The sequence below is a fragment of the Mycothermus thermophilus genome (genome assembly GCF_041956435.1).
Source record: "Mycothermus thermophilus strain CBS 625.91 unplaced genomic scaffold VTJ04scaffold_6, whole genome shotgun sequence".
Taxonomy (NCBI): Eukaryota; Fungi; Ascomycota; class Sordariomycetes; order Sordariales; family Chaetomiaceae; genus Mycothermus; species Mycothermus thermophilus.
The window spans coordinates 1212616-1233684 of NW_027191432.1; the positions used below are offsets into that span (position 1 = coordinate 1212616).

At 58.2% G+C, this 21069-nt stretch overlaps 8 protein-coding genes and 2 non-coding genes across 10 annotated transcripts; 6 read left to right on the top strand and 4 right to left on the bottom strand.

Annotated features, from left to right (window-relative positions):
* Window positions 1-342: 342 nt before the first annotated feature.
* On the top strand, window positions 343-1572 carry VTJ04DRAFT_8851 (uncharacterized protein; the record flags this gene model as incomplete). The annotated part of the gene is made up of 1 exon (XM_069367333.1): window positions 343-1572. The coding sequence occupies one exon, from the start codon at window positions 343-345 to the stop codon at window positions 1570-1572; it is 1230 nt and encodes a 409-aa protein (XP_069215672.1).
* A 931-nt stretch (window positions 1573-2503) lies between these two features.
* Window positions 2504-5948, top strand: VTJ04DRAFT_8852 (uncharacterized protein; the record flags this gene model as incomplete). Its single annotated transcript, XM_069367334.1, has 6 exons — window positions 2504-2537; window positions 2759-2840; window positions 2893-4198; window positions 4253-4463; window positions 4514-5709; window positions 5775-5948. 6 exons carry the CDS (start codon window positions 2504-2506, stop codon window positions 5946-5948), a joined length of 3003 nt encoding a protein of 1000 aa, XP_069215673.1.
* Window positions 5949-6222: 274 nt separating this feature from the next.
* VTJ04DRAFT_8853 (uncharacterized protein) lies at window positions 6223-7284 on the bottom strand (the record flags this gene model as incomplete). The annotated part of the gene is made up of 1 exon (XM_069367335.1): window positions 6223-7284. The coding sequence occupies one exon, from the start codon at window positions 7282-7284 to the stop codon at window positions 6223-6225; it is 1062 nt and encodes a 353-aa protein (XP_069215674.1).
* An 817-nt stretch (window positions 7285-8101) lies between these two features.
* VTJ04DRAFT_8854 (uncharacterized protein) lies at window positions 8102-10537 on the top strand (the record flags this gene model as incomplete). Its single annotated transcript, XM_069367336.1, has 2 exons — window positions 8102-8231; window positions 8286-10537. 2 exons carry the CDS (start codon window positions 8102-8104, stop codon window positions 10535-10537), a joined length of 2382 nt encoding a protein of 793 aa, XP_069215675.1.
* Window positions 10538-10917: 380 nt separating this feature from the next.
* On the bottom strand, window positions 10918-12407 carry VTJ04DRAFT_8855 (uncharacterized protein; the record flags this gene model as incomplete). Its single annotated transcript, XM_069367337.1, has 3 exons — window positions 10918-11366; window positions 11446-12328; window positions 12399-12407. The coding sequence occupies 3 exons, from the start codon at window positions 12405-12407 to the stop codon at window positions 10918-10920; spliced, it is 1341 nt and encodes a 446-aa protein (XP_069215676.1).
* Window positions 12408-13351: 944 nt separating this feature from the next.
* On the top strand, window positions 13352-15906 carry VTJ04DRAFT_8856 (uncharacterized protein; the record flags this gene model as incomplete). The annotated part of the gene is made up of 3 exons (XM_069367338.1): window positions 13352-13997; window positions 14048-14468; window positions 14526-15906. 3 exons carry the CDS (start codon window positions 13352-13354, stop codon window positions 15904-15906), a joined length of 2448 nt encoding a protein of 815 aa, XP_069215677.1.
* Window positions 15907-16267: 361 nt separating this feature from the next.
* On the bottom strand, window positions 16268-16367 carry VTJ04DRAFT_t127. The gene has a single exon. It is a non-coding gene; the product is annotated as a tRNA-Ile (tRNA).
* On the bottom strand, window positions 16358-18040 carry VTJ04DRAFT_8857 (uncharacterized protein; the record flags this gene model as incomplete). Its single annotated transcript, XM_069367339.1, has 3 exons — window positions 16358-16475; window positions 17105-17560; window positions 17844-18040. The coding sequence occupies 3 exons, from the start codon at window positions 18038-18040 to the stop codon at window positions 16358-16360; spliced, it is 771 nt and encodes a 256-aa protein (XP_069215678.1).
* Window positions 18041-18573: 533 nt separating this feature from the next.
* VTJ04DRAFT_8858 (uncharacterized protein) lies at window positions 18574-19713 on the top strand (the record flags this gene model as incomplete). Its single annotated transcript, XM_069367340.1, has 1 exon — window positions 18574-19713. The coding sequence occupies one exon, from the start codon at window positions 18574-18576 to the stop codon at window positions 19711-19713; it is 1140 nt and encodes a 379-aa protein (XP_069215679.1).
* Window positions 19714-20034: 321 nt separating this feature from the next.
* VTJ04DRAFT_t116 lies at window positions 20035-20149 on the top strand. The gene has a single exon. It is a non-coding gene; the product is annotated as a tRNA-Glu (tRNA).
* Window positions 20150-21069: the final 920 nt, after the last annotated feature.

Sequence of the window (21069 nt, forward strand, 5' to 3'; positions counted from 1 at the left end):
TTGTTTCATTCAGGAACGATTACTTCCGTGACGACGACAACTTTGACCGACCAGCCTTCTCAGGCTCAAGCTCTAGAGAGCAGCTTTGGTTTCACTGGCCAACAATCGCTGACCGAGCATCGTAACATCGATCCGATCCTCAGTTCGAGGGCTGTTGCCAATCCAGAGACGACCGCAGCCTCTGGTTTGCATCCACAAGTTGTCGAGAGCCGCACTCATGCTTCCACCCAAACTGGTGCCGGCACTTCGTCGCAGACAACCACAACGTCCCATCGGCCGTCACCCCCGGTTGATGTGGCCGACACTCACACTGGAGCAGGCACCGCACCTCACATAACCACAATGCCTCAGGATCCAGCCCCAGGTGGTGATAGAAACATCCGCCCTCTCAGGCGTGCACGGTCGACGACATTGGGCACATCGTTAACCAGAGCAGGACCCCAGGGGCCGCCGCCTACCGAGATTCCACTTCCTCTGATCCCGCCCATTCCGCCTTTCGATCCGGTGGCGCGGGCTCGTGATCTGGGCGTGTCGCGGACCCATACGTCGCGGACGGGACAGATGAAGAAGTTTAAGAGTGTCGCGGATCTGAGAAGCTGTGCGGAAGCCCAGGCCATGTCGAGGCAACAGACCCAGTCCGAGACAAAGGAGGCTCAGACTCACATTCGCTCGCGGAGCGACGCCCAGACTGAGATTTCGCGGACTGTCCCACAGACTGGAACCCAGATGGTCGCCACGACCCAGACTCAGATTCAGGCTCGCAGAGAGACCATAGCCCGGGCTGAGATGCCATGGCCTTCCCCCGCGACTCAAACCCAAGCGGCACACATGGCTCAGACCCAAGCTCAGCTTCGCGCAGATACCGCAGCCCAGCCTGAGCTGTCGTGGCCATTCCCGGCGAACCAACACCAAACCGCCACCGAGATTCAGGCTCAGCTTCAAGCCAGCACGATTGTCCGGGCTGATCCAGCATGGCCATTCCCAGCCGCCACGGCCCAAGTCACCACCGCTCACACAACAATTACAACCACAGACACACCCTTATCTCCGGACACCCTCCACCCACCCCGACGCGCCGCACCCCCACCTCCTCTCCAACTCACCAACCCCAGGGACTCCATCATGAACTACCCACGCACGGGGCAGTACACCTATTATCCGATGCTCAGCCCTTACGCGTTCGACGATGAAGATGATGACGAAGACGAGCACGCGCCGGGCGTAATGCGCCAGTACAGCCGCTCACTCGCAGGTAGCAGCAGCCCCACTCACCCTCGTGGTGATCATGTTGGAGGAAGTGGCAGCAGTCAAGCCGGGCGTGGCGTAGATCCGGAGAGGATGTTTCCGGTGTTGGATTTGGAGAGGCTAGCTTTGACTGAGAGGGAGCAGCAGGCACGGAGTCGTCAACAGGCTCCGCCGGGTGTGAATGCTACTGGTACCTCGGGGAGCGTTGGAGCTGGAAATGTTAGTGGGGAGGAGTGGCAATTGAGTGAGGAGCAGATGAAGAGGTCGTCTTCGGTGTATGATGAGGAGGAGGATCATGTGAGCAAGGAAGAGTGTGGTGGGAAGTGAGGAGGTATAGATTGATGAAGAGGAACTGAGATGGTGGATGAAGGGTAGTGGTTTGTTCTGGGATGACGTTGTTGCTTGGTTGATGATAACTAATGAAGGATGTGTTGTAATGGATATACTGGATGACGGAGCTAGGCCAGAGGAGAGTTGATTATGAGACTGATCATGAGGGATCTGGCTCGGACTTCACCCTCGACAGTACCGGTAGCTATCTTCATTGTGAATTCATCGTGACCATGCAACTGGGACATGTCCGTATGCGTCCAGGGGGTTGGGAAGGGATGGAGCATTCGGGTTGAGGCAAACGTCTTTGAACCGAGTTCTTTATCCAACATTTAGCAGGGGATGGTACTCAGGTAGCTGTGTCTAAAAAGACCATGAGAATCCATTCACAGACATTCAGAGAATCTGAAGAGAGACAGCAACTCACAGACATTGGGAAGGCTGAATGAAGTGAAGTCGGCGTTTGTGGGTCTTTGCGGCCCCACATCGGCCGTTGCATGCCAAGCCCTTGCCGATTCGTCTTCAGTCCTTGGCGCGTCCCAACAGTGACGAAAGTTCTTCCGGGTGCAACTTTCCTGGGTCGGTTGTTTCTGGGGAAAGGTCCCAGCACCCGGGAAGGTGGTCTTGTCAACTGTGCCTTCCGTCTTGTCTTATCTCTCTTTTTCTTGTCCATGTCTACTCCGTAGGTCTATTTGCTTGGATTTTCTTAATGCATGATCAAAGAGCCGGGATTTCCCACCCATTTTCTGCAACTTCTCATCAACGGTGAGAGGACGGGACTAGCCGCAGCTTGGGACCAGCATCTGCATCCACCACAGCGCTGCCCAGAACATAGGCCACCTATCCCATACTTCACACGGCATCCTGTCATCTGTTGCCGTTCCTCAGCTTGCTTGGTGCATTTTTCCTGCTGGACCCAGTCTTTGACATGGCCAAAAAGGCGCGCCAGAGAATCAGCTACGGTTTGTTCCCCCTTTTTCCCTTGTTTGTTTGCATTGATTACCTGGACCTGTGTTACCACAACAAACCCCGCAAATGTCATGAGAGCCGCGGCATGTGGATGCGAGACCCCCTGAAATACTTATTATACCGAGTAGAGCTTATAATCGACTGCTCTGCCCCTCAAAATTTCATACCTATTTCACGCATGTCCCAGGTCTGTTGACACAATGACTCCTTCCAGTCCTCGAGCTTCCTAATGCATCAACCGGCGGCCACCGCCTCGGTGTCAATGGCTTAGCCATCGACCGAGACAGATCCATTCTGTAAGACTCCATGATCCTCCATCCTGTGACGCTCAAGCTGACCATATTGAAGCTACTCTGGTGGCCGCGATGGTGTCGTCTGCGCCTGGGACGTGACCCATACCGAAGGAAACAGTCACTCTGCTGTGATCGATTCCTCACAACCTAACGGGACTAGGTCCGACTCCATAACTCGATTCCGCGCTCAAACCCATGCTCACACCCATTGGGTCAATGACATCACCCTCGCTCAGCAGCACACTGCCTTGGTCTCAGCCTCGTCAGACCTCCTGGTCAAGGTCTGGCGCCCATTAGCTGATGATGCTCATGAGCCCGTCACCATCGGCCAGCATGCCGATTATGTGAAATGCGTGGCAGCTCCAAGCCAATCCGCCACCTGGGTCGCTTCGGGCGGTCTCGATCGCAAGATTTACCTATGGGATCTCTCAGGGGCCGGCAAGACCCTCGAGATTGACGTCCGCGGCGAGGAGGTTCCCCAGAAGGGGAGCGTCTATGCACTGGGCGTCACCCACAACATCCTCGCCAACGGCGGACCCGAGAGCATCGTGCGTTTGTGGGATCCCAGGTCCGGCCAGCGCATCACCAAGTTCGTTGGCCACACCGACATGATCCGTGCCATTCTGGTCAGCGAGTCTGGGGATATGGTCTTGTCCGCCAGTGCCGACCAGACGGTCAAAGTCTGGAGCGTCACCGCCGGTCGCTGCATGCATACCCTCACCATGCATGACCACAGCGTCTGGTCCCTCTTCTCCGACGATCCCGGCCTGAACGTCTTCTACAGCGGCGACCGCTCAGGGTTGGTGGTCAAGACAGATGTGCGCGAGACGAAGGGCGACCTCGACAACGGCTTGTGCGTGGCCATTGCAAAGGAGGCCGAGGGGGTCAGCAAGATTGTCGCCTGGAACGGCAGCATATGGATGGCTACCGCCCGCGCCTCCATCAACCGCTGGAGGGATGTCGACACGGACTCTGTGCAGCTTCCCGAGGCGTACAGGCAACATCGCGCATCCATGATGTCAGTCAAGAGCAAGGATGTGGCTCCGGGCTCTCCTACCACCATCGGCCCTGACGGCACTAAGAAGACCATCCCGGCCAAGTCCATCCTCCGCATCTCTAATACGGCATCCTTCCCGTTGGCCATCGGCCGAGATGATGAACATCCACTTCCCGGGCTTCTACCAAAGAACTCACAACCAACCACCCAAGACTCCTCGAGTACCGTCGAACCGATCCACCACTTGCCCGTGGAGACCATCGAAGGTCAATTTGGTCTGGTCAAGCACAGGCTTCTTAATGATAGGAGGCGAGTCTTGACTCTGGACACCGCGGGTGACGTTTTGATGTGGGATCTCGTACAAGTAAGGAGAAGAAAATCAAGCCAATGTGAAAAGGGACTTGCTAATGCCTTTCAGTGCCGTCCCATCCAAAGTTTTGGCAGACGGCGCCTCGAAGATGTCGAGTGCGAAGTGAATACCCGCGAGGCTGTTGCGCCGTGGTGCTCAATCGACATCAGCTCAGGCAACTTGACAGTCGTTCTCGAACCATACAACTGCTTCGACGCTGAGATGTATGCCGACGAGCTTGTTCTGGATGAGCCTGTGGAGTTTCGGGAAGACCAGAGGAGTGAGTTTTTCCCTAGCCGCGTCGGTAGGAAATATGCTGATGTGCTGCAGTCAACCTTGGGAAATGGGTGCTTCGTTACCTATTCGCGAATCTGATCGATGAAGAGATACGCCGCGATGAAGCGTTTCGGCAGAAGCTTAACGAAACCGTCATCAAAAAGACTGCCGGTGGCCGCGCTTTGCCACCGTTGGCCATCTCAATCCCTCCGCACCCGAATTTCGGCTCAGGGGAGCCTTCTTCGGCCACTCCACGAGCTGGCTCGCAGGTTCCGCCCGTGACGCCAGGCTTTGGCATCGGGCTGGCAACTCCTGGCTCGCCGGTACCTCCGAGTCTCGAACTGGCCTCGCCTTTCAGTCCAATTGATAGGAGAGAGTCACAAGTGAGCCGACCGTCACAGGAACGCCAAGACTACTTCTCGGACGCAATTCAGGGTTCGGACAGTGGCCAGACATCCAAGCCGGTACAACCGCCCACGGCGGAACCGCCGCCGTCGCAGACTGACGAGAAATCGTCCAAGACAGCAGCGGAGAAAGACAAAGACTCCAAAGACAAGGACAAGGACAACACCAAGTCGCCAGGCGCGACGTTCAGCAAGAAGTTCTTGATGGGCATGTCCTTCGGCACCAAGAAACTGGGACGATCGGCGTCGCAAGCAGCCGCCGAAAAGCCTGCCGTGGTGGACGACAAGGCAGAGGAGTCGGAAGCCTCGTCGAACCACGAAAAAGAGTTCGGCGACGACTTTGGCGCCGTCATACGCAAAATCCGCAGCGAGTACGAGAAGCAAGCCGCCGAGCATCCCGACCAGCTCGTCGAGACGCGGCTCGCGCCGAGCCTGCCCAACGACACCCCCGTGCTCAAGCTGCCCCCCGCCACCAAGGTAATCATCCAGGAGGAAACCTCGGGCGGGTCGGCCGAGATCTACCGCGGCACGGTGGCCTCGGTCGGCGCTGACGCCGACATCATCGAGGAGCGTGGCCCGCAGTGGTTGGGCGACGCGCTGCTGCTCAATACGCTGCCGCAAAAGGAGCCGGTCAAGATATCGTTTGTGCTGCTCCCCTGGAAAGACACGTTGCCGCCGCTGGCGCCGGCGGACGGGAATAACAGGCTGAACGCCAACCGCATGTTGCGCGTCAGGAAGATATTGGCGTACATTGCCGAGCGGATCGACCCGCAGCCCGAGGGGGAGGAGCGGGATCCCGAGGCGCTCAAGCCCGAGGAGTATTTGGAGCTTTACTGCAACGATCAGGTGAGCTTTTCTTTTAACGACATTGGATTGCTGGATGGTGTTGGACTGACCATAGTCTCGTGCAGCTTCTTCCTGTCAAGATGACGCTCGCGACGCTGCGGACGCACGTCTGGAGGGGAGGGAACGATATTGTCATGTACTACAAGGCCAACGGGAGGAAGCAGATACCTTCGGCGGGGTCCAGCTTGGCGCCGAGGCCGAGTGAGGGTGGTGAAGTCGCGGCGTCACCTGCGGCGTGAAGGGGTGTGGGAGTTGCGGATGTGACTTGTATCGACCGGCGTCTATCAGCGCGTCTCTATGGTTGGAGTGTCTATGGGGTATAATACTTTTTTGCTAGTGTACATATGGGAGGAATACAATCCCTGGCCATCAACGTCACCTACTCGATGGCTTTCAACATTGTCCGTGCTCGTCCAACACATCCAGACCAACCCATCTCCAGAATGACCTGCAGACCCAAATGGGCTGCTATTAATCACCAATAACCATCAACACACCAACCCACCCCATCAATCACAACACATCCCCTCTCCCCCTCCTCCTCTCCTCTACTCTGGTCAGCGTGTTCACCGCCAGCTGGTACGTGCCCAAGAAGATGGCGCCGCCGATGCTGATCCAGGTCACGCGGGGGCCGATCCCTGAAAAGAAGGGGCGGATGCCGTTCTCGCGCAGGATGGTGCGCACCACGCACCACGCGCTCTCGCGCTGCGCGCTCAGCATGACGCGCGTCTTGAGCACGTCGAGCGGCGTCGTGACCCCGGCGGCCACGGCGCCCGCGAGGCTGCCGTAGAGGGCGGATTCGGCGGCGCTGACTTCGGCGAGGGCGGGGGTACTCTCCCCTTCCCTGCGAGGTTGACCAGATGGTGATGATGATAATAATGATGTGGATTGAGACCGAGGTGGAGGGATGTTGGCGTCCCCAAATAACCCCCTCCCCGTCCTCGCCTTGCGCTCCCTGCCCCACGCCTTCAACGCCTCCCAGAGCGGGAATTGGAGGATGGTAAACGGCACCTCGCGCAGCACGGTGATGCCCCATCCACGGTACAGTTCCCTCCAAACCGTCGCCACGCCGCGGACCGTGCCCTGCAACCCCCCGCCGGACAATCCCGGGTCCCGGTGCGACAGGATGTGCCGGAACGCCGCCCACGACGAACCCCCGTGCAGCCCCGCCTGCGCGCGCTGCTTGACCACCTCGGTCGGCACGCGCACCGCGCACGCGGCCACTTCGCCGGCTGAGGCGGCGAGCATGTGTTCGAGGGCTAGCTCACTTCCCAGGAGTGCCTTGCTGTGGGTGTCTGATGGTGAGGGACGGAGAACTCCCGACCGAGCCAGCGCGGATTTGCTCGCCTCGTACGTGCAGAAGAAAAATGCTGCGCCGGGCGCGGAGCCGACCAGCGCGGAGCCGACGCCGCGGTAAATGCCCCGAAACCCGCCCGCCGCGAAGAAGCCCGAGGCGGACTGCAGGCGGGTTTTGAGCGTGTCGAGCGGGAAGAGGGAGAGGTCGACGGTGGTGCCGGCGAGGGCGCCGGCGAGGAGGGCGGTTTGGAAGGGGGGTGGGGGTGGGGATTGTGACATCTTGGGTGTTGTGTTGATTGTGGTTGTTGCCCTTTGGTTGAGGGGAAGGGGATGGTTGTTGGAGGAGGGGTGCTGGACGGGTTTGGGTTGGTACTGAGGTGTTTTATGGAGCCATGGGTATCGGGCTGGTTGGGAGGTCTGTTGTGTGTTTTGTATTTGTTTTTGGTTGGGCGTTTTGTACGGTGCCAGACGGTGGTGGTTGTCCGTCCGGTGCTTGGATTGATGTTGGCGGTTTTTTTAACCACTCGGTGATAAGCCGATGCCGGCCGGCAGCGAATGCTCGGATCAAACGGCCGGATCCCGGTTGGTGGGGCCGTGGGATGCGTCGGAATTCTCCGTCATTCTTCAACGTTTGGTGATCTCAAGATTGGTCACTATCTGGTATGCAGGAGCAAAAACAGGGATTGATGATAATTTAGCTTCATACAAGGGAACTATGGTGGAAATAACGACGTTTGAACATCAGATAGCAAATCTTTTTTTCCCGGCACCAAATGGCATGGAGTATTGAGCAGAACAAGGAAGGGAGGACTCGAGGCGTGGACTCGACCGGAAGTGTCTGTGGATCTCTAGGCAGAAACCATGTTCTCATCCCCGTTCCTTCCATTATTTGTCTAGGCTGAATTTCCTTTCCTTGGGATCAGGATGTCAACGAGGTTAAAGAGAAGGAACAGACCCGGACCCAGGAGGAGAGTGGGGCCTGCCAAGACTCATCAAGTGAACTTCAGTTCTTGTCCTCTGCCGACTTGACTTTGCTGTTCTTTTCACATATCAGACCAATTCGCCTCACGTTTCTCATGCGATATTCTGTGATGGGATGACGCTTCTCCCGCCCGTTCTGCACCGCAGTGCGCGAGCCATTTCCGTCCAAGAGTTTGTCGAAGCTGTGCAGGCAACGTGCGTCCATCGCTTCCCCCGGTACCATGGCTACCGGGCACAAAACATTTGTAAGTGAAACAGACACCCGACTCAAGAGGTCACCGTTTGCTAACAACCCCCAGGCCTCGCCGTCAGCGGCGGCGTTGATTCCATGGCCCTAGCCTTTCTCACCTCCAAGCTCAAGGGCTTAGACAACGTCAAGGTCGGCGACAGCCCTATTGGCAAGTTGCATGCCGTCGTGGTCGACCATGGCCTGCGCCCCGGCAGCCGAGAGGAGGCCGAAAAGGTGGCCAACGTTTTGGACGCACTCGACTTGCACGGCGAGATCTTGGCCATCCCGTGGAAGTCTCTTGGGCCTGGAGTTGACCCCAGCAATCTCTCGGCCCTGGAAACTCAGGCTCGTCAGCAACGCTACCGCGTCATCGCCAAATACTGCATCGCAAACAGAATTATTTCCCTCTTCACTGCCCACCACGAGGATGACCAGTATGAAACGGTGCTCATGCGTCTGTGTTCTGGAGACCACGGCTATCGCGGTCTACAGGGCATGCGTGCCGCCACAGACATTCCAGAGTGCTATGATATGAACGGCGCCTATAAGAGTGGTTTCGTCGACGATCAGCGCAGAGACCAGCCCTTTTACAAATGGGGCCCGGCACGTAGCGAACTCGGTGGGTTGCGGAGGAGACTTCGCGACCTGCGCTGGTTGGACCCCAACGCACAACTCCCAAGCCCGAAGCTAGATACGTTAGCCTTGCATCCAGGATACGCTGCAGCCTACCTGGATGACTACACTGCCATTGCGATCGGGAGCAAGACTGCTGCTCCCCATTTGCCGCCGCTAGAGACTGAAGACGGCGGCATCACCATTTACCGCCCGCTCCTGAGCTTCCCAAAGGAGAGACTGATTGCTACCTGCGAGGAGAACGGCATTCCCTGGTTCGAGGACCACACCAACCACGACCGGACCTTGACCTTGCGGAATGCCCTGCGACATCTGGTCAAGAATTACTCCTTGCCGCAAGCCTTCCAGAAGCCTTCCGTGCTGCAGTTAATGGACCGCTGCCGTGAGAGGGTTGCTGCCCAGGAGGCCCAGGCAGATCGCCTATTACACCGTGCTCACATCCACGAATTCGGACCCAATGCCGGCACTCTCGTCGTAACCATGCCTCCCATATCTTTACCACGCGTCCCAAGGCTCTCGGCGGCGTCCCCGATCCGCCGTCAGAAGCGTCTTGCCCACTACCGGCTCATCGCTGCTCTTTTTCTCCGCCGCCTTCTCGCCGTCGTCACCCCGGAGCGGGAACTCAGCCAACCCGCCCAGCTCGGACACCTTGTCTCCATGGTTTTTCCCTCCCTGCACTTCGGCGAGGAGAGCAAGCCTCCACCTGAGCCAAAGCCCTACGTCATCTGCGGCGTCTTGTTTACGCCGCTTTTCCTCAATGGGGATCCGCCCTCGGCTCCATCCCGCTGGTTGTTGTCGCGTGCTCCCCACGTTTCCAACCTGCCCCGGCCCTCGGTCTCCTTTGACGCCCTACGATTCTCGGTTCGATCAAAGAAGTCTGCTCTGTTCTGGAAAGCGCAGCCGTCGGACTGGAGCGATTCCAAACTTTACGATGGCCGGTATTGGATCCGCATACTTCATCGCCTCCCGGTTCGCATCATGGTCGCTCCTTTTGAGCCCGAACACCACAAACCATTCCGAGACGCTCTCCAGGACGACTCCACCCGCGACGACCTCGCCGCCTCCCTCCGCCGCTACGCCCCGGGAAAGGTCCGCTACACGCTCCCGGCCATCTACGCCACGCAGGACGTCAGGGGCTTGCTGAACGGCGGGGAGTGGTGGCCGCCAGAACTCGCCTTCGACCCCAGATACCCCGACACCGAACAGAGCATCGAAGAAGCCGCCAACTCGGTCGCCGACGCGCGCATCGAGGCACCGCCGCCCAAGAAACCGCCCAACCTGCCTACTTCGGATCTGACGGTCGAGAAGCTTTTGGGTGGCGGTGAGGGGGGCACGCCCCCCTCGAGGGTCAAGGAGAGGATTTACCAGCGGCTGGTGTGGGAGACGGCCTTTCTCGCGAAGGGCGAGACGCGCGTGCTGCTCGCGCTGCCGACGCTGGGGATCGAGCTCCCGAACCTGCACCGCTGGCTGCGCTACGAGGTGCGGTACAAGAAGGTGGACGACGAGGTGCTGCGGTTGGGAAGGATCGGGAATTTCCCGTTCCACGAGACGAGGGAGAAAGCGCAGGCGAGGGTCAGGAGGCAGTGTCGCAGGTGGAGGAGGTGGTTGTATTGGAAGTGGAGGAGGGCGCGGGAGTTGAGGTGGAAGAGGAGGTTGGGAGAGAAGAAAAAGGGGAGGAAGGAGGAGTAGGCGGGGCTAGGTGAGGAGGGTGTCCATAGGATGGGGGGTTTGGAGAGGCGATGAGATTGGGTTGGGATATTGGTGCGGTTATGTTGCTTGCTAGACATGGCATCTTGGTTAAATTCCGCATCTACATAGAGAGCATCGCCGAGACTACCTTGGAGGTAGATCCCAGGCATGTTTGCATTTTGAAAGACAAGATATCGTAATCTATAGTTCATGTTTCTCAGCTGCCGGGGAGCTCAGCACCTGCAGGCTCAATGTGTTCAAATCAACGCAGAAAGGACATACACATGTCACAATCTATCACATGGGCCGAAACCCGAACTTAGTTGGGCACCTTTTCCCCTACGCATCTCCATTATCCTCACGCTCTAATCAAACCGCCGCTAACTCCTCTCATCTCCTCCCAACCCCAACTCCCTCTCCAAATCCGCCCATCTCCCCCTCCGCATCGGATCCAACGCCCTCAACTTGGCCAGCCACTCGACCAGGTCCTTTCTCTCCTGACTCCCCGCCGCGGGGAGCACTTTCTTCTCATCCACACCAGATCCAGCGGCGTTGCTGTTACTGCTACTGCTGCGCAACTCGCAAAGATACAAGGTGTACTCAAACAGCGCCTCGTAGATGAGCTGGACGTCGTCGTAGTCCTCGAGCAGGCCGCGGATCTCGGCGAGCTCGCGCTCGAGGTAGGCGATGCGTTCGGCGGCCGAGAGGCGCGGGGCCATGGCCGGGTGCTGGTCAGGGCGGACAATGTTGAGGATCAGGTACTGGTGGTAGTACCAGAGGGATTGGTCTTCGGGGCCGACGTTGAGGGCTTCGCGGGTTTGGGAGAGCTCTGGGGTTGGCGCCGGGGTTAGTTACCTCCTCGTTCAGGTGTTGTGGGCAGGGAGGGGGGAGGGGGCCAGGGGACGCACCATCATCGAGAAACTCCCTCCTCTCCGCATCATCCGTGCCGCGCTCGTCCAGCAAGCGCGGGATCAGCCTCGCGCGGGAATGCCACGCGGAAAAGTTGCTCAGGTCCTTGCGGATCATGGCGGTCGTGTAGGCGAACTCGCGCTCGACCATGCTGGCGCCGTCGAGCTCCTCGCTCTCGAGCCGCGCCACCACGTGCCGCCGGTAGCCCCACGCGTGGAAGTTGCGGCGGTCCTTGTCCAGCATGCGCGACGCCAGGCGCAGCTCCTCCTCCCACACGGAGCGCGCGAGGCTGGACGGCAGCAGGGCGATGGCTTGCTGCAGGATCCACAGGCGGTAGCTCCAGATCCAGTAGCATTTGGGAGATTCGAGGAGGAGGGGGATGGTGAATTTTAGTTCGGTTTGGATGGTGGTGAGGATGTGGGATTGCAGCGCTTCGTCGGTGGCGGAATCATCATTCTGTTGTTTTTGTTGTTGTTGTTCCTCAGCTGTTGTACCACTCGTCCCAGTCGTCGGGCATGGCGGGGCGGGCTGGGTCGCGGCCGAGGGAGAGGACGACGAAGCGGCGGAAGAGGTTGCGGTAGTGGACGTGGCTAAACCAGTCGAGGACGCCTTCGAGGACGAGGACGCAGGCGATGGTTTTGAGAAGGAGGAAGAAATTAGACAGCGCCGTCGGACGTTCCATATCGTGTAGTACTCCGGGTTGAGCTTGAGCAGGGCGGACGTGAGGCGGAAGGTGTCGGGCCCGTAGTCGGCGCGGGCGACGCGCTGGCGGACCTGGTCTTCGAGGTCGCGGTACTTGGCGATGCGTTCGAGGTCGCGCTGGCGCTGTTCCTCGGTGCGGACCCGAGATGTCCGGGCGATGCCGTGCTGCGAGGCGCCGGACTAGGATGGGGCCTTGCTATCAGTCAATATCCTGGCCGGGGGGTCTGGGAGGACGGGTGATGTTGCTTACGTCGGCCATGACTTGCTTGGACTCGAAAGGTTGGGCGTTGAGTACGTTGTCGCGTTTCACATGGACGGGGGTTTGGCGTTGGTGGGGTGGATTGGACGTTGATCATGGACGGCCTGGCGTCCCGTCTGCAAGGCGGGGAGCTATGAGGCACTCTTTCACGTCCAACCCTAACCCTGGGATGAGTATGAAGTCAACTTCACCTTGATCACTCACTCCTGGACAGAGTACACCTAACCCCTGTGGTCAAATCTCTGGAAACTTGGGAAATCAAGACGCAAATACCTATAGGCCAGGTAGCTCAGGGAGCGCGTAAATGTTTCTGTGTTCCTTTGTTCCCATGGCGGGAGAAGAGAGAAGAAGAGAAAGGCCTCCACGTCAACCACCACAGGGAAGGAGTGGATGCCATACGCTTGCCATCTCCAACATCTCGAGTCACCATGGTTCCTCATGGAAGCTGGGATCAAGCCTTCCTTCCCATGTTGAAAAGATATGAAAGTCATGGATGCGTCTGAGAAGATGGACTCATTCCTTCCTTTGCATAACAACCTGAATCTCTCGCCTTGTTCCTCTCCATGGCCCTATTCCATCCCCGAATCCCTCCTCAGCCAAACTTGGAAGCCAAGGTAGGTAACTCATCGACAGATATTGATACAACCATCGCACCGCCAACTCGAGGCTTCACACTCATTTACGGAGCAACCCAGAGCTACCAGAGTCCCACCATACGGTCAGAGTTGGCGTGAAGCGAGGCTTGGGCACCATCTTCCTGCCATGGTCCGCCCCAAGCTGCCTCGCCAACCTCCTCCCCCGACTCCGACAGCTACAGCTCAACTCTAGACTGTCTCTTTTATCTTGTCTTGCGCTGTACTGTACTCCTTCTATCTTGTTGCGCCTTGGTGGTCTTCCGCTGGACAGTCTGAAGCTGCACCCTCCGAGGTCAACCCAGCGACATCATGCTAGCTGTTCCCTTCCGACCTCAGCCCCGGAGGAATCGCCATGAACGCAGTGCGCCAGAGCCCCTGAGTCCCGTGAGTCCCGTGGACTCGGGATATGGCTCTGCTTCTCCCTGGACACCCCCCGAAAAGGACGTCCCTGATATCACAGCCGACCGGACGTCAACGGACTTGCTACGCCACTTTGATGGCACCCGGTCTGACTCGGACGATCCATACGTCGACAGCGACGCTAAGAACATCTTCGTAGGCGTCACTGCTGCTGTTGCCGAGAAACTCCTGACCCTCCGAACGCGGCACCATCAACGCAAGAGATCAGCAAGTCTGCCTCACCAAACCCCTCAGTCTCGTTCTGCTCGCCTGGTTCCTGCCCGCTCCTCTCCAGCCACCAGGCTTCAGGGGAGATCTAAGACGACACCCTTACGCCACGCTGATCGTTTCATTCCGAACAGGCACTGGGACATCGACGCGTCGGAGAGGCTGAGGATCCATAAAGCGCCGCACAAACTGACGCCTGCCGAGCGCCTCGTTCGTAGCAGCCAAGTCACCGAGGATCCATTCATCTATCGCTGGAGAGTTGTGACACCCCTGGGACAGGAGTCTCGTGCGCGACCCCGGCCCGAGTCCGCAGCGAGTCGGAACGAAGGTGAGTGAAGCGTTTGAGTCAAATTAGACAGCCTGTGTTGATTCTGACAGACGGAGTGGGCAACGTTCTTGGTCCTCTTGACCAGAATAGTATTGATGGAATCGAACAGCACTCTGACCCCAACGGGCCTTGGACCACCGACCTTGGGGGGGCTGCTGTTAACAACGGTCGAGGACAGCTGGTCCGAAGCGGAACCAATGCTCGCCTCTTCCGGACCACCTTCCCAACCGCAAGGCCGCGAAGCGAGGAGGAGCTTGAGAAACATAAAGACCGTCTCGCCGCCGCTCTCGGCATTGACATGGCGCAGCGTGTTCTCGATGTCACGTCGCCTAATACCCATCACAGTCCCCCGTCGACGAAGCCGGGATACGTGCGGACCAAATGGAACGGCACAGAATGGGTCAACGATGGACCGATTCCCAAACCTCAGAAGCCTATTGGGAATCGAACGTTGCCTACGGCTCCCTTCCGGTACGTCCGCCCTAATCCCGCGGAGTTCCCGACCAGATTCAACGCTGACGCAAGTAGGGTCCTTGATGCCCCGAACCTGCGCGACGACTTCTATTGCTCCACTCTGGCATATTCGAGCACTGCCAAAACCCTCGCCGTCGGTCTGGGACACTTGATCTACGGCTGGTCCGAGTCTCGCGGGGTGCGGCTCCTCAACTCAGGACCCGACCCTGACTGCTATCTCACAAGCTTGTCCTTTTCGTCCACGGAGGGATGCAAAGCAATCTTGGCTTTTGGAAGATCCGACGGGACTTTGGGGCTTCTTTCGCTGTATGATGATTCTGATCCCGCCTCCCGCATCCCCCCGAAGCCGCGGTTCGAGACACCTATGCCATCCGCCGTTGCCTGCGTCAGCTGGAAGCCCGTATGCACGATTCGGCCCTCCAAGAGCTGGGAGCACCCCGGCCTTCCGGTCAAAAATGAGGATCTCCTCGTCGGAGATGAAACCGGCCTAGTTTATTACTATGCTGTGGAGTGGCCCGAGCGATGGGAGGTCGAACGGAACAACTGGTCGGGAGATATGACGCTGTTGGCGCGCATCTCTGCTCACTCTCAGCAGATCTGCGGCCTGGCTTGGTCGAGAACCGCTGACGTATTCGCGACTGGCGGGAATGACAACTTGTGTTGGTTGTTCGAAGCAGCCAAGGTTGAGCCAGATCAACAGCCCGACGACGTCCAGCACCAAGAGCTGCAGGTGCCAGAAACGTCAAACCCGGGAGGCCACGCTCGAGAGCCAAGAGAGGCGTCGGCAACAGAAACCGAGATATTCAAGGCGCCTTCGCATCCTCCATTCAAGCGCTTGGGTTCCGCCGATGCAAGACACCGATGGCCGCACGGAGCGGCAGTCAAGGCCATTGCGTTCTGTCCCTGGCAGGACAGCCTTGTCGCGACCGGTGGTGGCTCGAACGACAAGTGCATCCATTTCTTCCACACGGGCTCGGGAGCCGCGCTGGCGTCCATCTCTGTCTCGGCGCAAGTAACGAGCCTCATCTGGTCCACAACACGGCGCGAAATCGCGGCGACATTCGGCTACGCCCAGCCCGACCACCCCGTGCGCATCGCCGTCTTCTCGTGGCCCGAGTGCCGCCAGGTCGCAGCCATCCCCTGGGCCGGGGAACATCGCGCGCTCTACGCCATTCCGTATCCCGGCGGGCCGCGCGGGCAGCAACAAACCATGACGCCGGGGAATCATGAGAGGCGCACGCAGGATGGCGGGAGTAGCAGTCGCACCGCAAAGGAAGGATGCATTATGGTTGCGTCCAGCGATAAGAGCGTCAAGTTTCATGAGGTTTGGGCGTCGGACAAGAAGGGGACGGCTAGCACGGCGGGGGTGTTAGGCGGGAGTCCCATCTTGGAGTTTTTGGAGGGGATTGATCGGGAGGGGGAGGTCATTCGGTAGAGTTGGCGGGGTGGATGGATGGATGACGATTTTTGCCAGTGTTAGAGGTGGTCAAGTAGTCAATAGTTTAGACGCATGGTGGGATCAACAAGTCCTGGTGCGGTGTAGCGTTGCTTGGCTAGACGTTGCTCTGGTGTGAAGAGGATCTGGGTTGAGAGAGGACGGCGAGGTTGAGACAGAAACATAGTTAATAATAATTGAAACTGTAGCCCTATTCAATGAACATCCGTTGATGAGACCAAACTGTGATCTGTCTTTTGACTTGTCGTACATAAGGTGAGAGAGGGAAAATATACCTTCGAATGACTGCACGAAGTCATCATGGACTGGAGTGAAGAGCAAAAAAAAAAGCAAAAGAAATTGCCCAACAACAGGATTGAACTGTTGACCTTCGCATTACTTATTACTAGCTGGGATTGCTAGTATTAGTACGACGCTCTAACCAGCTGAGCTAGTCGGGCCCCAAGTGATTGTTGCCAATCTTGGCATGGTCGGGGTTGATAAGCGGGTCGCTTGACTCCAGATTGAAAACGAACAGCGTCTGAGGAGGCTGTCGCGGGGAGCAGAGACTGGAAAGGAGAATTAAGAATTGAGAAGGAAGTGGGATTTGATTTTGGGTACTTAGCTGGCAGTATGAATTGCTCCCGCAGGGTGGTGGCGGTGGTGGCTGCTGCAGGCCCGCTCGGACAGGCCCCGGCGAACCACCTCTCCAAGCCATCAGCGGCCGGTTTCCTACTACTTGGTATTTAGGTTTTTGGATATCGGAAAAAAAACTGAACACCAAGGGACGAGCGACACACCTAAGTCACATCATGTTCTCTGTCACGATAGCTTCCAGTATCTGGCAACAACCAGAAGGGAGCCAAAGCACCAACCCATCGAGGGACATATGAACGGCAGAGCCACCGCGTGGAACACATGGATCGGTATTATACGAGAGGTAATGACGATACGCAGTACTGTTGTGCCCCAAGATATATTCCCAGACAAACCAAACCAGTGTCGTCAGCAAACAGACGCCTCTGCCATCGTCAGCAGGAGGTGCGCTACTGGTAATAGTTTTTGATTCCCTCCCAAAGTCTCATGACCCAATCCCAGACGCCGATGACCCCCAAACGCCACAAACCAAAGAAATCCCTCCCTCTGATGACTCCCTTCTTATATAAGAGCATAAACCCCTTTCCCCATCCTCACCTACTTCAAAATAACAATCAACAACACCAACACCACAATCAACAGCACAATCGCTCCCATCTGCCTTCCCTCCCCGCTCTCCGCGGCTCCCCTGGCGACCCGGCCGACATGCCTCCTCGCCCTTGCTAGGGCGCTCGCCTGCCGATCCGCGGCCCTATCGCTCTCGTCGAGCAGCAGCACCTGGCTTTCCAGCTCGTCGCCGATGCGCTCCGACAGCTCGCGCTGGCGGGCGATGGACGCGCCGAGCGCGTCGAGCTGCGCGTCCTGCTCGCGCAGGATCTGGTCGTGGTAGGCGTGGATCTGCACGTTGGACATGTTGCGCGCGTCGATCTCGGCGCGGTAGCCGGCGCTGTCGTCGTCGACGAGGCGCGGGCCAGGAGTGTCGGGGTCGTCGCGGTAGGGGAAGAGTTGGCCGCGCAGGGAGGGGGAGGGGAGCGCGCGGGGGAGGTGAAGCGGACGGCTTTTTTCGGGGGTTGGGATTGTTGGTGGGGTTGGGGAGAAACAGAGGAGGTGCGTTCGGGGCGGGAGGATTGAGCGTGGACGAAATCGGCGGCGAGGGAGGGGTCGTTGGGTTGGACGAGCGTCGAGGTCGTCGCGGGCGTCGCGTGGCCGTGGAATTGGGAGGATAGGTCGGTGTATTGTTTGCGCAGGGAGGCTAGGGTGGTGGCTAGGGAGTTGGCTTTGCTGGTGGGAGGTTAATAGATGGGTGAGAGAAAGAGTTGGCCGCAGGAATCGGTAGGTACCTCTCGTCGCCGGCCTCGCGTAGGCGGTGTTGTTCCCTCTCGAGGGCCTCGAGGCCTTCGCGGAACTGATCGAGTGAGCGCGAAATGCGGCCATCCTGAGAGTCGCGGGGCAGATTCAGGGTCTTTGCGCGCTGCTGCTCGAGGAGGGACAGCTTGATGTGGTCTGCGAGGAGGAGGAGGGCGTTGGGATTCGACATGGTGAAGGAGAGAGAAGAGAGAAGAATGGGGAAAGAGATTAGTGAATGAGCGACTGGCCGAGCAGCACAGCGACTTCGGCAGGGTCGGGGGGTGTGTGCTGGTTCCTGAGGTTGATGGTGCAAGTCACCAAGTCAGGTTATGGGGTTCCAGGTTGTCGATGATGCTGGCGGCTGATTCCGCCTGGCGCTGCAGAACGAACAACCGCTGACGCACGCAGACGCAACACCCGTCGGACAGATCTGCCAAGGCACAGGAGGAACGGACCAGGGGTGAAATTGTGGCCCGTGCACTTCCATCCCCACTTTACCCCGTACCCACCAGCGTCCGTTTGCTCCAATCCCACCACAAGCAACAAGCAACCGCGGAACATCACCACAATGCTCCCTACAAAATAAAGCCACTTCCAACTGTTCTGGCTGTCGCTTTCTTGTAGCACTTACACACTTTCTGGATCCCGTCATCGCCGGTATGTGGTAGAGTGGATGGAGGAATGAACATGGCGACGCATTCAGGGGCAGCAGTTGATGCCGTCATGACCGACGCGAGTCTTGTTGGGAATGGCGGACAGCCACAGCACGCTGGCCAACACCACGGCGGGCGACATCACGGCAACAATCAGGGTCCCAATTCCAACTCCAGTCCCAACTCCAACCCAGCTCCTGAGACTGGGTCAGGGAGTGGGACATACCCAGATGTCCCCATTGATCCCGCCATAGCTCCCAACCGGGATTCTTCCACCTCCGTCGCCCCCTCCCTCCCGGACCTCCCTCCTCTCCCTCCAGACCTTCCCGAGTCCTTCCCCAAGAAACGCCGCGGCCGTCCGCCGGGCCGTCCCAACGCCAACGTGCGCGAGACTGACTACAGCGACAACCCGCACGTGCAAGCCTGGAACGCGGCCAAGGTCTCGGAGCGCCCGATCCCGGCCATCGCCATCCGCATCCGTGATGCGCTGACGGAGCAGTCGCTCGTCCACGAAACCCAGCGCGCCCTGTGGCGCCTGCCCAGCCGCGAGACCATCATGTTCGTGCAGGGCTGGATCACGGCCAAGCACATTGCCTCGCAGCGGCCGAGCTACATCAACGGCCTGCTGATCCACTCGCGCGGCCAGGACGCGGCCGTCGCGTGCCAGCAGTGCCAGCAGAAGCGGGAGCGGAACGCGCTCGGTCCGTTCTTGACGTGCCGCATCCTTCCCGGGAGTTTCCACAACAGTTGTTCGAACTGTAAGTGGTTCGACAACACGGCCGCGTGCTCGCTGTACACGGGGCCCAAGCCGAATCGGAAGCGCAAGCGCAAGAGCGAGATCCTGGCCATCCGCGAGCAGGAGCGCCTGGAGCGGGAGCAGCGAGAGCGCGGGCAGCGGGAGAGGGAGGAGCGCGAGCGGTTGCAACAGCAGCAGCCGCCGGCGGTGGCACCGGAGGCTGAGATGGGGACGGGAACCGGGGATGCCGATGGGGAGGCGGACGAGAGCCAGCCTGCCGATACGCCCGGGTCGGGAGATGGTGGGGGTAATGGCGCCGATGCCCCGGCCGACGCCGAGTATGTGTACGCGGGAAGGGATTCTGGAGGGGCAGGCCAGTCCGCATCGGGGAGTGCGGGTCAGGGCGCAGAGGATGAGTTGGACGCGGCCCGGCTTGCTGAGTTGTTGCCTGAGATTCAGCGGCCTGATTCATGATTGTTCGGGGACGATGGTGGTGTCTTGACTCGGCTTTTATTCTTGCCTCCAGTGATTCAATGGTTCTGTTGCCTTGCCGTTGGTGCTGAGGTAGATGGGCAAGGTGTTGAGGGTTGCTTCTTTCTCCCGTATATGTTATCTTGAGAAATTGCGGCTCGGGCCATCTCTTGGGGAAATGGCTTGGGTTGATACTGGCAGCTTTTAATACATGACTCTTCTCGTTGACCTCGCATGGTACATGCATGGGATGAAGGTCGAGGGTGTTGCCGCACATTACATAAGCAAGTTTCGTCCTCATGGTTTTCAACGACACAGGTACTGGCCATTGTTGTGTAGCGCAGTGGTCAATGCCTGTGGTCCTCGTCTCCCCGGCGAGGGACTTGCATGCGAAAAGAGCCCGACCGAAAGGTCATGGGTTCGAGTCCCATGTAAGGCGTTAAGGGGCTGTTCCAAAATAAAAAACTGCGTGTGCCTCAAACTCTAGATTCGCCAGTCACGTAAAGGACGAAACCCGGAGTAATCCCCAGATAAGCTGGGGGTGAAGCCCGAAGTACACCTCCCTGGGGGAGGTTTCGTAGCCGGCTACCTGCCTCTCACCGGGAGAGGTGGCTAGCCGGTGAGCTTTGATCGTTGGGATCATTACTTCTTCATTTTCCTCTGTCTTTTTTCCTTCTTCCTTTCTTCTCCTCCTCCTTGTCTGTTTTTCTCTCTTTTCTTCCCTTCTGTTTTCTTTTCTAGCCAAAAGATCAATGCCTTGCGATGATGGCCTCATTTTCTTGAGCAACCCAGAGTCCTTGGCGATTGTGCAGCTTAAGGTCCGGATCTTTTCCCAGTCAAGTCTCCTCCAGTCTTCGTCGGACAGGAAACCGGCAGTCGCTTTGACTCAACGAGCAGTGTGGCATACACCCTGTTCTCCTGGACAATGGGGATTATGCGACGGAGGTATACATCGCCGACCCCAAGTGTGCCTCCAAAGTCTGGATCCCCCTGCACCGTTCCGGGCGTTTCCACTCGCCCGACTAAAGAAAGCACCCCGACCCGTTTGCTCCTCTCGATTGACAGGACCATTCAGAGGGACATGGACATTTCTGAAGAGTCATATCTCCTCGTCGAGGCCCAGTCGACAAGACGCAAATGTTGTTGTGCCTGCTCTGGGGCATACAGCGTGTGTCTCACCGAAGCACGCCTCTCAAAGGACAAATCAGCGACAACCATGGCTGCATATCCTGCAGCAGCCTCGTGCTTCTGGAGGTGTCATGAACATTGGGCTTATCGTCATGCGGAGGAGGACCGTTTCGATAAACAAACGGAACGTCAAGTCCTGTTCCATGCAGTAGTTGAAGTACTTAGAGCACG